Raw genomic sequence first — 14,985 nt, 5'->3', positions numbered from 1 at the left:
TTGCCTGTGAATTGTACATCTTTGCTAAAATTGAATCTTGCCCCTTTCACATACTCTGCTATATGCCAGCACGATTTCCTCCACAGCCATGGGTAGCTGTCTTTGTCCTGAAGTTGTGATTCAGGACATCCAGAAAATATTCCTTTCCTCAATTCACTTCCTCATCTTTCCATTGGCTTAATTTCAAATGTCTTTAAAGTGATTCAATTTTCTGAAAGCTGTCCCATCTAGTTGTATGTCAGATGAAGTGGAACTGAGTCCTGATTGTCTTAAAAGCTCATATAAATATGTTTTAGCAATTCATACTTTTGTGATCAACTCTAATTGTTTTTGGTTTTAGAAATATTCAGCCTAATGAATTTTCATGGGAATTCATGAAATAGTGATAGACTTGGAAATCACTCGCTTTATAGACATGTAATTGCACCCAAATATGGAATTGATTTGGAAATCACTAATTGTTTCTATAGCTTATATCAGGGGTCTCCTAAGCCCCTGGCCATCTGTGGCCTGTTAGGAACTAGGCCACACAGCAGGAGGTGAGTGGTGGGTGGGTTAGCAAGCAGTACTGCCTGAGCTCTGCCTGCTGTCAGATCAGTGGGGGCATTAGATTCTCATGGGAGCACCCCCCCTATTGTGAACTGTGCACGCGAGGGATCTAGGTTGTGCACTCCTTAAGAAAATTTAACTAATGCCTGATGATGTGAGGTGGAACAGTCTCATCCCGAAACCTTCCCCTGCATCCTCTGCCGTGCATCTGTGGAAGAAATTGTCTTCCATGAAACTGGTCCCTGATGCCAAAAACGTTGGTGTATTAGTTCATTTTTACACTGATGATAAAGACATAACAGAGAATGGGTAATTTATAAAGAAAAAGAGGTTTAATGGACTCACGGTTCTGCGTGGCTGGGGAGGCCTCACAATCATGGCGGGAGGCAAAAGGCACTTCTTACCTGGGGGAGGTAAGAAAGAATGGGAACCAAGCAAAAGGGGTTTCCCCTTATAAAACCGCCAGATCTCTTGAGACTTATTCACTACCACAAGAACAGCATGGGGGAAACCACCCCCACGAGTTATCTCCCACTAGTTCCCTCCCACAACATGTGGGAATTATGGGAGGGAAAATTCAAGATGAGATTTGTGTGGGGACCCAAAAGCCATATCAGTTGGGGACCACTGGCTTATAATGCCAGTCTGGTCAACATCAAATGTTGGATATAATTTCATATTTTAAAATTCACTAAAGATAAATTAGAGTCATTTTATATATATAATATACATATATACACACACATAAAATTGTTAAGAACAATATCATTTTTTCTTTCAACTATATCATACTAACAAACTGCCGTTTTCCCTTTCTGAATAATATTTAAACATCAACATTTTTATGGATACCTTCCTTGAACTACATTTTCACAACTGCAAATTGAAAACTTACCTTAAATAATATCACTTTGCTAATATGTTCAAAATAAATTTGCTTATTTTATTCAATTTTCTAAAGTTAGGCAATGACTAGTTGACAGGGAATTTCAAATTCTTTCACATGTAAAGACTTGACTTTCAAAAACCTATGTATTAGGTTGGTGCAAAAGTTATTGTGGTTTCTGCCATTATTTTCAGTGGCAAAACTGCCATTACTTTTGCATCATCCTGGTAGTTATCTTTGTTCATGTTGAATTGTTGATACTTTCTAGAAGAGAAGCTCTTTTTTAGAGTTAAAAGTTTTATATAAGTTCATCTACTCTCAGCCTGAACCTTTATTATTTTTCATCATATATTATGCAAAATAATTATGTCTTATAAGCACATGAAGTTTATTTTGAGAATTTGATGTTTGGCCCTACTCATTATGGACTTTTGGCTACTTGGTGTTAATCTTAAAAGCTGTAGTCACAAGTCAAAGTTTGAAAGAAAGATAGCTTAGGCAAGTGCGTGGAATAGACTAGGCTTAAACTAATGAACTGGGCGTCATGCATGAGAAAGTTGAGCCCTCCAGGCTTAGCTGCAAAGCAGAAGGAGAAAAACTGGGATTTGCCCCATTGGTGCCGGTGAGGGGAGGAGGAAGTCATCACGGTTTCAGACATTAGAATACTAACTGTAAAGGTTTCTTTCCACACGTTTATCTGTTCCATACACATTTGTGTGCTTATTAGCTGCTAGGCTCTTGGGACATTTGGTGAATAAGAACGGTCCAGAACATGCCTTCAAGAGTTTATAGTCTATTGGAGGAGTCAAACAAACAAATGGATAATAACAGCATACATTAAATAATGGTAAATTAAGAATGCTGCTACGACAAGAGGATAAAGGAGAATATCTGACAGACTCACCTGAGGAAAATTTTTCCCTGCTCAGGTGACTTTAGTCAGAAGCATAAGTGTTAAACCTATAAAGAACTAGGGAGAGAGACAGCTGTCCTTAACGAGGGGTCAAGAATGGGAATTAAAGAGCCAGTACTGGCAGGTGGACCAATAGACCAGGTGGCTGGAATTCAGGGAGGCAGAGGACGGAGATGATGTTAAAGAGAGACCATGAGACTGGAATGTGCATATTTAAATCCTAAAAAAAGAAACACTTTTTTTTTTGAAACAAAAGTATTTATACAGCTCTTTTTCCAAATCTGTAAACATCTTTAAGTCTCAATAGTTTATGTGTCATAATAAAACAAGAGTCTTTGAAACCCTTCAAAAGTCAAGCTTTTACACTGAGACATTTAAATGAAGAAAATGAGCCCTTTCCCCAAATCTACAACCTACAAGTTAAATGCACTAACCTGTCAGAATCTATGTAAAGAACAATTTTCTAATAAAAGACTGCTTTATCATAAGAAGCATCATTCCAGGAAATTTCCTTTAATATTCTTATCTGTCACTTTCTTTAAAAGTCTTTTTTAAATTAAAAAATCTGATGCTGAAAGCAGCAGAGATCTAAAGTGAATATATTTAAATACATGTGGATGATACACACAAGCATGTTCCTCCCAGATCTGCGGGAAGAAGATGAAGCAACGTAGGCAATGAATTAAAATGCTTTTCACCTAGTGGATTCCGGACAGAGGGCAGTCTTTAAGACCCAGCGATAGTATTTGTCTGGAGAGGAAATGTTGCTTTTTGACAGATGAGAGAAATCCCCTTAGTGTTGGCTGGGGGAAGAGAGAAGCGAAGTCAGTCACCTGGTGGTGAAGGCCAGTAAAACAGCGAAGCAGGAGGAAAATTTTTCTCTTCCTCTCTCTTTCTCTCCCTCTTTTCTCTCCGTAGGATCCACCTCCTATTCTCTCAACTCTTTTAGCATAACCTTCAAAGGAGAACGTTCCCTTCTGACTTGATTATCTTCTTTTCCCCACTGAGAAAATACCCCTCAGCTACAAGACATTTTTTAAGTCTATGCAGGACTTCGGGGATTCTGTTATCTTGCCGGGGAAATTGATCATTGCTAATGCCTGGGACTGGAGCTAAATTAGCTACCAGAGTAAGCCTGACGGAGGAAGGCTTTTATCATACACTCTTCTCTTCAGTTTGAACACATTTGCTTGAAATTTGCCGCATGATGCTGACCAGGGAAGCAGCTTTTTTTCTTGGGATGCAGCAATTCGCTGGTTTCTAAGCTTATTGCAGAAGAAGAAATAATCTTAAATAGAGTGGATTTTTTTCCTTTTTTCTTTTGGCCCCTGTTTGAATTGACTCAGCTGTGTTGCACCGCGATAGAGATCACCTGTCACTAAATCTTTGAGGAAGTAAAACAAAGTGAATTATCATTATTATTTATTTATTTTCCTTATTTTTAACCCGGTGGAGGCGGCGTGACCACGGAGAATGAGACTGAGAGGAGCTGCCGGGGCTTGGAGGAGGATAAAGCTGAGTTTAAGCTGGAAACTAAAAGACTAGATTGTTTTTGGGTGCCACTCGCCCGGTTCCTCTGCACTTCGTTTAGTTGCGCTCCATGGACAGATCAACGAACCTGGACATTGAGGAGCTCAAGGTACGTGCCTGTCCGGGCGGGCGTCGCGGCAGCTTCTCGGCGCTCCCCGCTCTCCCCTCTCCTTCCCGCGGCTCCTCTAGCGGCGCGGAGTAGTTGGTGGTCCCGCGGGACGGCGAGGGGGCGTTGGGGGGACGCGCACCCGGGCGCAGGCGCCCCTCCTGGGGCCGAGGACTCGGAGGGCGGCTCTCCCGAGCCCGGCTGCACTCCCGTGCTGCGCCCTCCCCGCCTGCTCCTCCCGCCAGCGGCCACCCCGTCCTCCTCCTGGTCCGTGACGGCAGCATTTGGGGTGCAGACCTTGCGCCTCTTCCCGGCTCGTCTCCCCGGGGAGGCAGCGGCACCAGCTCTGCCGGCTGTCACCTGCTTTCCCGGCAAAGTTGTCCGAGCTGCGCCGCCACTTTGCCTCCTCTCCCCGGCTCCGATCCCGCCTGTGCCCCAGCCTGGCACAGGGACAGTGCATTTCCGCTCGGAGATTCGCGTGACAGAGGCATCTGCGGCGACAGCCCGTTTTTATCCCAGAACTTCGTGAGACCCCTTTTCCTGCCCACCACCCGCGGGCACGGTTTCCTCCCGCAGTTGCAGTGCCGGGGCTGGAGAGGTTCCCCCGCTGCCGGGGACGACGAGCCTGCCCCAGCCCCAGGCGCCGGAGCAGGTCCGGGGACTCGGGCAGGGGGCGGGGAGGCGGGAGCCGGGCCGGGAGGGGCGGCATCTGCGGAGGCTCCGGCCGCACAAGGTCTCCCACCCGCCTGGAGCCCCCCGCCGCTCCGCGGGGTCCCCGCGCCGCGCCCTCTCCCTCTGGGGTCCCCTGCTCAGCCGCGAGGGCCTGCCCGGCGGGAGCATCCGGGGTGACAACGCGCCCCTCTGCCTATGGGCACCGCTGCCTGCTTCCCTTCAAGAAAAAAAAAATATATATATTTATATACACACAATAAATAAAAACTTTAAAAAACCAACAAACCACAAAATACTTTAAATGTCCCGCTCACTGTAAACGAAAAAGCGGGAAAGGGGGCGACGCTGGAAGCACCTCTTTTATTGAAATCCTCCACCCTTCTTTACCCCTAGGCATTTGGTACGTTCTACTATTTCAGAGGTTCAGATGGATTCTGGCTTCTTTGATCAGTGAGAATGTCTAGACACCCCCCACCCGCTGGAGAAATCACGAATAGAGGCTTGCCCTGAAATGTCAAGGAAATGGGTTTGTCCGACAAGCTAGGCAGGCTGCACAATCCCCTGCAGAGCTCCAAAGCCTCTATCTGCAGCCTGTCCTGTGCCCTGGCCAGGGGGCACGCAGGAGCCCAGTTCTCCAGGCGCCCCAGATTGCATAGACGCGGAAGGAAGGAGGGACAGAGAACAGTGGCGCCCGCCAGAATCGCCCTGACACTGACTGTAGATGCAGTCCAGGGTGGAGGGAGGACAGTCAGAAGACCTAGAACACCACTTCCACCGAAGATTGAGTTCCTTGGGGAAAGGGAAGTAGGGAGGAGGCAGATTTGATGCTTCATTTAAAGTTGGCCAACAACAAGTTTCTGTGTTTTTGCCAAGGTCATAGTCAGTAGACCTTGGCCTGGACTAGAAGTTTCCTCTTATCTCTCTGCTGTACTCTGATAGGACACATTGCCTTTATGTTTGCAAAGATTCCCACTTCTCTTTCCCAAGCATCCCAGTCTCTTGGGAGAAGGGGTGGGTTTTATTTGAGATGCAAAGAATGTATGATAATGATTGTGATCTTTATTTTATGCAGAGGTGGAGTCTCCAGATTATTTTTTGGTTGACTTTAGGGTATGACACAGAAGATAGCGTTTTCTTAAGAGAAATGGAAGGGAGAAATGATTTGGGGTGATTCTTTCCCCTGAAATCCCTTTAGTTTCCTAGCTTATCCCACTCTGAACCCCAGTGCCACTACATTGTCATTTAAATCAGCAAAAGAGCAGACCCACTGGGGAAACTTCTGTTTAGAATTAGTAGAAGATCTCAGCTTAATGTCACTACTCCTGCACAGATAATCCAGAGATCCTCATAGCCAGAGTGTACTGGACTTAATGCTCTGGCAGCAGAGGGTAGGGAACTGGAAAGGCTTGGGCATGAGGGGGTATATTGGCAATGACTGACTGGGAAGAAATGAAAGTATGTTGGATACAAGGATCTATTGAGGTTGTTGAGAAATTATGTCAAGGACAAGCTACTTTTGAGGGTCAAAACTGGCAAGTGAGGAGATGTAGTCAAGCATTATTAGAAAATGTTTGAGATCCTCCAGTTTTGGGAATAAATTTGTGTTGTCAGTTTTGACTACACTTGTGGAATACGAAGGCTGTGGAATACTTCTGAAATATATACACTTTGTAGAGATGAATGCAGTGCGTGTGGAATAACTTGTCTAGATTTCTTCTTTTCAGTGGAGTTGGTTGGCTTGGTTTTCTAGACATTCCAGTTCAACTTAGTCTCTGGTAGCTTCTTGCTGAAGAGCCTCCCAGGGTGATCAGTGGAGAGAGGGAAGAAAAAAGCTAGGATACTTGTTTTTGGCATTATTTGCATGTTTTGACTTTTCTTATCATCTAATAATACTTACGTTAAAACACATCCACACAGAACTTTGGTTTTTATGATGCTTTAAATATACAAAAAATGTTTACTGGGGTTTGATACATAAATGTGGATAATAGTATAAAAATATAGTTTAGCTTAGTTTTAGATGATTAGTGTCATTGTTAGGTGAAGCTGCTTACCTCAGGTTTTAAGAAAGAAAGATTCTGATAATTTATCTTTATTTGGGATAAACTATTTTGTTTTGGAGATTTTAACAACAATTTTTATATTTCTTGCTGTGCTGGGTGTGCAAATATTGATTTTTTTAAAATGTGCTGTACAGTGTAAATAGTGTTTTCTTTTGCAAGCTTTTAAACTAAAGATAAGCTCTAATTGTTAAGCTATTGCTGCCATTATCATGAAAACTAAACAATATGCATATTAAAGGATTTATTTGGTGGAAAACTGAAATATAGTTATGTGTGTAAAACTTGCTAATGAAGGTAAGTATGTTTCATCTATTCTGCCCACAAACTCCTGATGAAACAAATCAGTCTTGAAAAGGGAAAGAGTTCTCATCCAAAGAATGTGTGTGTTCTTTTCCCTTTGATCTCTGTTTCTCTCTCCAATGAATGTATAAACTTTACTCTGGATTTTGCCCTGGTGTTTACTTTAAAGAAGAAACAACATCAAACAATCCAAAATATGGGTTGCTGCTTTGGAAATGTTAATGAATATCGATATTAGAAAAAGACCCCTCCATCTTGGAGTATCTCTGAGTTATAGAGTACTGGGTGCCTTTTAGCAGTTGAGATTTAACTGCTAGCTTTAGCCTGTATTTTAGCTCCGTAGTTGCTCTCTTTTAAACAACTGATCTTATGCACTGGAAAGGAGATGACTAAGTTTTAGAGCTGACACGTTAAATTTTGCTTTTTGTAAGATTTACTCATAAGAGACATTGAGGCTGAGTAAACGGTTATGATAAAGTCTATGACTTTGTTGATTCTTTTACTCATCTTTTAAAATATGGGTACTAATTCACCTGTATTAATTTGGCAATTAAGTTATGCTCTCAGATGCTAAGAATTTATTTGTGGATAATTGTTATTTGCTTTGAGATCAAAAATATAAAATACATCATGAGTGTAGTATAATTTTTTGCAGTCATGTTAGATCCTAGGTTTTATTTATCTGTCAGGATTGTTCTGTTAGTGGGATGACTGGCTGGAAGTTAAATTAGGTTTTTTTCTGCTAATTGCAGAACATGAACAGTATGCTTCTGGAATATTTTCTTAATTATTTTGCAGGTTACAAAAATTACAAACTACATAGGTAATCTTGAGACACATAAAACAACTTTTCAATAAGGATAATCTTACTTATTTGAGTTTATTAAATGTAGTCCAGTCACTGTTGCTTAATTTTTCTCTGCTTAATTGAACCAACATTTCATCTACCAAGAATTTGAATCTTGCCCTAGATAGGTGAGGAAAAACCTTCCCTGAATAATATAATGAGGTCATTAAGAAAGTATTGTATGGGTGAGAAATGATAATACAGCAAAAAATACATAGGTATTTAAACAAGAGACTGACTAAGAAATGCTGAGGTCTTAAAGCAATGTCATAGTACATTCATCTACAATTTCAATCAAATAAGAGAGTTGGCACTTAAAAGAATTCTATTTTTTTTTTTTTTTTGGTTTGTTTAATCAATAAGACACTCAGCCCAGGAAAGTCAAGCTTGCTGTAGTGTAGGAAGCTTTCTGATGAATCTAAGTAGGTGGTATTTTGTTGTGTTAGTCATTCTATAGTGAAAAATAGTACTCTCTAACAAATGGCATATTTTTAGCAGCCTGCCTTATATATTCATTTCTTGGCTGAGAAAGATGAAACATATTTGTGAATACTGAATTATTTGACTTGTTTCACATCTAAAGGAATCATAACTTCTTTCCCTCTAGGTCTAGTTCCAATTCACTTAACAAAATAGCAACTAGTCACAAAGACTTAGCAACAGGTAACCTTAATTTGAAAAATTAGTATCATTTGACATTGATAAACTACAACTGTATACATTTATGGGTTATACTGTGATGTTTTACTATATATCTACAATGTGGAAAAAATTAAACGAAGCTAATTACTCTATTTTTTTTTGTGGTGAGACATTTGAAATTTACCCTATTAGCTATTTTGAAATATGTATATGTATTTCTATATATAGAAAATACATATATATAATCTTGCATTTTTAATATTTGGAAATACAGTTGTTTAACTGAAGTTGAAATTCAAGTTACGGTAGGGAAACATCACTTATGCCATTAAGAGGGATGAGGGAACATATTTGATATGAGTGGAAAAAGAATTAAGAAAAATACATTTGAGGGAAGTTGGACAAATGACTATTTTAGAACTCTTCAGTGGTCTACTGTCATTACTTAGCATATGTTCCAGCCTACATACTGGCTATTACAGTTTTGCTGATCTCCAGAGTTTACCAACTGAAAATACATCAAGTTTTGAAGGCCCAGTAAAAAAGAATATTTTAAGATTTATGAACTCAAAATCATAGCTACACGAGATGGCTTACTGCCATAAGATAATAAATCCACATCTGTCTTTGGGACATTTATATAATATTTAGTGCGTCGTTTCTTATGCTGTTTCAGAATTTCAGCTACAATACAACTTGGCAGAGCTTACAACTTTAAGTTACTAAGGAAAATGACCATTTACTTTTGTTCAAGTTCTCTATGAATTTTTGAGAATATGCATTTAAATTGGTAACTGTTTAAATGAGTAAATGCTTACATGTCAAGGTAAAGATTTGTGCATTTATTTATTGAGAATTGTGCTTGGTTTGTGATAAAATTCTTAGCTTCTGAAACTCTCTGTGACTAGAAGTAAGCTACCACATTGTCTATAAACGTCATTTTAGGCCGAGCATGGTGGCTGACGCCTGTAATCCCAACACTTTGGAAGGCCAAGGCAGGTGGATCACTTGAGGTCAAGAGTTCGAGACCAGCCTGGCCAACACGGTGAAACCCTGTTTCTACTAAAAATACAAAAATCAGCAGAATGTGTTGGTGTGCTTCTGTACTCCCAGCTACTCCGGAGGTTGAGGCGAGAGAATTGCTTGAAGGTGGAAGGTGGAGGTTGCAGTGAGCCGACATCTTGCCCCTGGACTCCAGCTTGGGTGACAGAGTGAGAACCTGTCTCCAAAAAAAAAAAAAAAAAAAAAAGAATATATTAACATCTAAGGTTTTTATTTTACTCAGTCTCTTCTTTTTCTTGGCAAATGTCTAGAAACATGGGTTTATCTATATTCTCAGTGAAACTGATGAGAGACTTCTATGCCAACCACAAAATGAGCAAATTTAAGGTTACCACCCCTCCAACAGCATTATGGAGACTCACATTCTAAAAATTAAAAATTGTTCCAAATTGCCTTGAGAGTTTTCTTGAGGCTCCTAAACAACATGTTTGTACGTTGACTGAAAAATATGATAAGCCACAATTAGATTTTAGAAAACTTTATACTTCTTTGTTGGTATTAAATAGGTTATCGAGAGTGTTCTATGCCAAGTTGACATAGAAAGCCTTTAAAAATAAAGGATTTTAGCATCCAGCCAGAAAAGCTTTAATTACCATGGCAAGGTCCATCAGGGAAACAGGGGCTAAAGCTTCAGCCTTAGAAGTTAATTCCAACAGTCACCCCATGCTAAAATGGAGTTCAGAAGCAGTTAGAATTCAGAAGCATGCAAAGTACTAAAGCTCACACCGTAAATCTAACAGATTGTAGCGTTTGAGGAAATTCATTTGTGCAGCGGAAAAGGTGCTGATCTGGTTAGAGTAGTACTTGGGAGACATTGTTCAAACCCTGGCTCTGCCGTCTAACAGTAGTGTCACCTTGGGGATGTCCCTCAATCCCTCTTGGCCAAGGGATTCTCAAGCATTGCAGGGTGGGGATTAGATTTGATGAAAGGGTTTTGTCATAATCACTTTTTAGCCATAGTTGAAGAATTTGTTCAATGTCTTCGAAACAACCTAACATTTAACTCCAGTGAAAGGGAAGTTTGGTTCAAGAAAGTCTAAGGAATCTCTCCATATTTGCCTTTGGCCTCTGCAGTTGACTCTGGGACCCTGGCAAGAACTGTAGACTGAAGAATGGAAGGTAAAAACCTCAGAACCAGTTGATCTCGAATTATCTTCCAGGGCTCAGAGTCTATGGCTCAAAAATGATGTTTTTGTATCTTCTTCAAAGGAAATTATTTTCACATTGATATAGTTTATATAGTTCCTTTCATTCTGCAAATAATTCTTCATTTGAACATCAAAACAAGATTTTCTGCTGAATATCATCTTCTCATTTTATGGATACCAAAATGGAAACTCAGAAAAATCAAGTGAAATGCCTAGGATCACAAGGTTGATAGATAACAGAATAAGAACTTAAATTCATGTCCTCTATTTCCAAATCCTGTGCTGTTATGTATAGGCCAAAATTCCAGGGAATTCTTAAAGAACTTCTGATGTAGAGGTTTTTCACTGAATTATTTGAGCTACCATCATAGTATTTACTCTTGTTGCAAAGTAGTGGTTCATATTACAGTTTTTTTTTTTTTTTTACTAGTATCCTTATTCATAGTGACTTATTTTAGTTTTGGGTCAAATTACTGTTGGTTAATATTTGTTAATTATTTGCATAATGTTTCAGTGGACATGCCTCAACACTTCACATCTCTTCATGCACATTCTAGGTTACTTCAAAATAGTTAAAAATGCAAACCTTAAATCTATAACAGCGAAGAGCCTGCTGTATTTGTCTTTGCTGGAGGCATGCAATGCTTTAATTACTAACTCACACATTATCATTATCTAACTTATTTCCACACTTGTTTTTAAATTCACATCTTTCTTTAGAATGGCTAGAAAAATACACATTATCTACCTAACATGAAAGAGCCTTTGATTCTTTCCATTCTTGGGTAGAAGCAACCAGTTCAGCTGCCATGAGTGAGAACATTTTTGTGAAACATGATATAATAAATCAATGTCATGAATGGGAAAATGCTGTTATCATTGTGATTCCACAAGTCTGTGTTTACTCAGAGTATTTGAGGGCTTTTAAAATCCAAAATAGAAGGAGAAACTAATTCAAGGAAATAAATTGCTCACCTCAAGATTTCTTGAATCATGTTCTGGCCTTCAAACTCTCCCTCAACATGAGATGCATGAGAGAGAGATTCTATCTCGTCTCACTACCAGAATTCGTTGTACTCCTAAGCAACTGATTTACATTTAATTTTATAAATCTTTTTCATCATAAAATTGATAGTGTTTTTCTACTTTAAATTAGTACCCGTTTACCTTAGGAACAGATTTGTGGTCCATCTCCAATAAATACTTGTATCTTAAATTGTTGGCCTCATAATATTTTTGACTTTTGAAATTATTATTATGCTTTCATAAAGAATTAGTGGTAATAAATATTTATACACTTAAAATTATTAAAACCCTTTTTAGATACTCTTAATTATTTTCATATTTCAGTAGATGTGCCTCAGTATTAGTATTTCACATCTCTTCTGAACAACTTACAACTGTGCATTTTTTTTTATTTTTTGAGACGGAGTCTTGCTCTGTTGTCCAAGCCGGAGTTTAGTGGCGCGATCTCGGTTCACTACAACCTCCGCCTCCCGGGTTCAAGCGATTCTCCCACTTCAGCCTCCTGAATAGCTGGGATTACAGGCATCCGCCATCATGCCTGGCTAATTTTTGTATTTTTGTAGATACGGGTTTCACCATGTTGGCCAGGCTGGTCTTGAACTCCTGACCTCAGGTGATCCACCTGCCTTGGCCTCCCAAAGTGCTGGGATTACAGGCGTGAGCCACCATGCCCAGCCTGCATTTTTAAAAAATTTGTCAAGAGCTATGAAGGTTATAAAGCTTAACTGTGCTGTGTGTATCCAGTTTTTGTTTGCATGACTTCAGTTGTCTACGATAGTTGTGTAATTGGTGAACTCGTGTGCCACAAAATGAAACCCACTATATACCTAAAGTAAAAGACTGATATTTAACACTTAGGTTAACACCTCTACCTGTTCTAAGGCATTCTGTCTTAAATGATTATTTTTTTATTGCTTTCAAATTTGGCCTTTGTAGTGAATGATCACCTGTATTTCTATTGTCTGTTACTTTTGTCTAGGGCAGAGACATTATTTTAGAAAAAGTTAAAAATAAATGAGCTCATTTTAATCAACATTGTGTTTAAAGTTTTCAAATCTACTTTATAAAAATCAATGTTTTGATCAGTTGCTTGTTCTAGGCAGTAGAGACAGTTACTTTTATATATTGTATTTCATCTCATCAAGTTTCTTAGTTGATGCCTCAGTCATGGTTCCATGAATAATCAGGTCTGTGCACAGTGTCGTGTCTTAATGATAAAGCTCCTCATTATTAAATCATCCCTGGGAGAAATTATGAGCGTTTAGTAATTACAGTATGTGAAATACACAGGTGGATTAAGTTAAACATATTTTTGGCATGTGGCAAGGACAACTGAAGATCTTTTAAGAGCTTCTGAGTCCAATTACAATACAAACCTGCTTTCATTTTATAAAGATGAATATATTACATATGTATTTGTTTCATTTATTTCCTAAAACATTAATAGCTCTTAATGTATAACAAATAAAAACACAACTGACTTTAAAATGTTTAACATTTGCAAGTATCAACTTCTTTTTTTCCAACATCTGTTCCATATTTCGACTCAAAGTGAATTTCAGAAACTTCTGGAAAGATACGATTTAAGCCATAGTACAGTTTCAGCATTTTATGATAACATGCTGTCTCAAACAATTAAATAGTGCTGTATATTGGCTTGATATTCATAGACTTCTGTAATTGTGAAAATTATCTGTGAACATGCTCAGAGTGTAATTTTTTGTCTTCTCAGTCTCAACTTTCTGATGTTTAGTGAGATGCACCATCCATCTTATTTGTAAACTCTCTGCCTATTCAGAGTTGTGGAGTTGTACTTCAGTGTTTTCCAACATGTGCAATGCCATCAAAATCCAAACAATTGAAATCTCATTTTTTCACCTGTTGTCTTATTGACGAACAGTGTCACATTACGAATGAATAAAAACAAGAAAAAACATCAACTACAATTTGAGAATGTTAACAGCAGTTTATAGCTCGAAAGAGAGAATGACAACAAATAAATAAAAAACAAACAGAATAAACATTATGTTTCTACCCCAAAAGAACATTTGACTTAACTGATATCGTTTCCTCTTTAAGTAATCTAACATCTAAAGTTTACATTACAAGATGTGTGATTCATTGTGGTATTAGTTGGTATAATGTTTAGAATTCTTTGGTATGTACAGGATTGAATTCTTAGCAAGAATTTAACTTTCAAAATATTTTCTATGTATATGCATTATAGGAATATTTACCTATTTGATCTTTCACTCTCAGAATCATTTAATAGCTCCTTTGTGTATGCCACGGGAAATACACAAATTCTGTTTATACATAAAATTTGTATGGGATTTTGTCTATGGTATTTTTCTATCCCCTCTTTACATATACTCCATAGACATTCTTATCTACTCATGTGGTTTCTACTTTCACTTACAGGGTGATGATGCTGGGTTATGTATGGGCACCTCCCACCTTTCTCTTGGGCTACATGCACACCTCTCTAATTTCTAGCAATCTACTAGAAATCTTTACCTGGATGCTTTGCAGTCACCCTGATCTAACAAAATGGAGCACACCTTTCATTCTCTGTCAAGTCTGCCCCTCCTGTAGTATGTTCTTTGTCTTGTTTAGTATTTCACCATTCACTTCGTCGTCCAAGCTGGAGCTCAGAAGATCCTTCTCTACTTATCCCTTGTCATCATTCCAAACATCCAACTGGTCATTAAGACCATCACACTGTATAGTCTGCTTTTTTCCTTCTACACACCTTGTTAGAACCCTAGACCAAGTCCTCACCTTTTCTAATCTGTTTTATCCTAAGACATATGTATGTATTTCTTGCAGTGAGGCTGGCCATATTATAGTGAATTCTACTGTGAGGTAGCTCTAGGGTTCAGGGTGGGTTTGGAATTAACGTGAAGGGATTTATGTATTCTCTCTTAAAGTTTCACAAGTCATTTTAGAATAAGTTGGGAAAGAGTGGAAACTGGGATACCAAGGGTGGGCCTGATGCTGGATGCAGAGGGATTTAGAGGTCTCTAAAAATGCCTAAGGGCTCCCGCAAAAATGAGAAAAAGATGGCTCCTGGAAGTTAAACTTCATAGTAGCTACTGATGATGACTAAAATGTTCAGTTTGGGGAAAAAAGAACCACAGATTATTTGGAGATAATAATGATCAATTTTGATTTTCCATCTGGATGAAATCTTTGAGTTACGCTCTCCCAGAGCCATGAGTTATGCTTGACAATTTCCTTA

The 14,985-nt window shown here is 39.0% G+C and overlaps 1 protein-coding gene across 3 annotated transcripts in view; it reads left to right on the top strand.

Annotated features, from left to right (window-relative positions):
• Window positions 1-3,143: 3,143 nt before the first annotated feature.
• The window catches only part of SGCZ (sarcoglycan zeta), a 1,203,249-nt gene continuing 1,191,407 nt past the window's right edge, over window positions 3,144-14,985 (top strand). For all 3 annotated transcript variants that reach the window (XM_054497724.1, XM_054497725.1, XM_054497723.1), the window contains exon 1: window positions 3,144-3,987. In XM_054497724.1, the coding sequence (XP_054353699.1) occupies window positions 3,949-3,987 (39 nt within the window). In that variant the 5' untranslated portion in view covers window positions 3,144-3,948. The remainder of the gene's footprint in view (window positions 3,988-14,985) is intronic.

The sequence above is a fragment of the Pongo pygmaeus genome, chromosome 7, assembly GCF_028885625.2.
Source record: "Pongo pygmaeus isolate AG05252 chromosome 7, NHGRI_mPonPyg2-v2.0_pri, whole genome shotgun sequence".
NCBI classification, from domain to species: domain Eukaryota; kingdom Metazoa; phylum Chordata; class Mammalia; order Primates; family Hominidae; genus Pongo; species Pongo pygmaeus.
The sequence above is the reverse complement of the archived record's forward strand: the minus strand, read 5'-3'. Positions and strand labels throughout refer to the sequence as shown.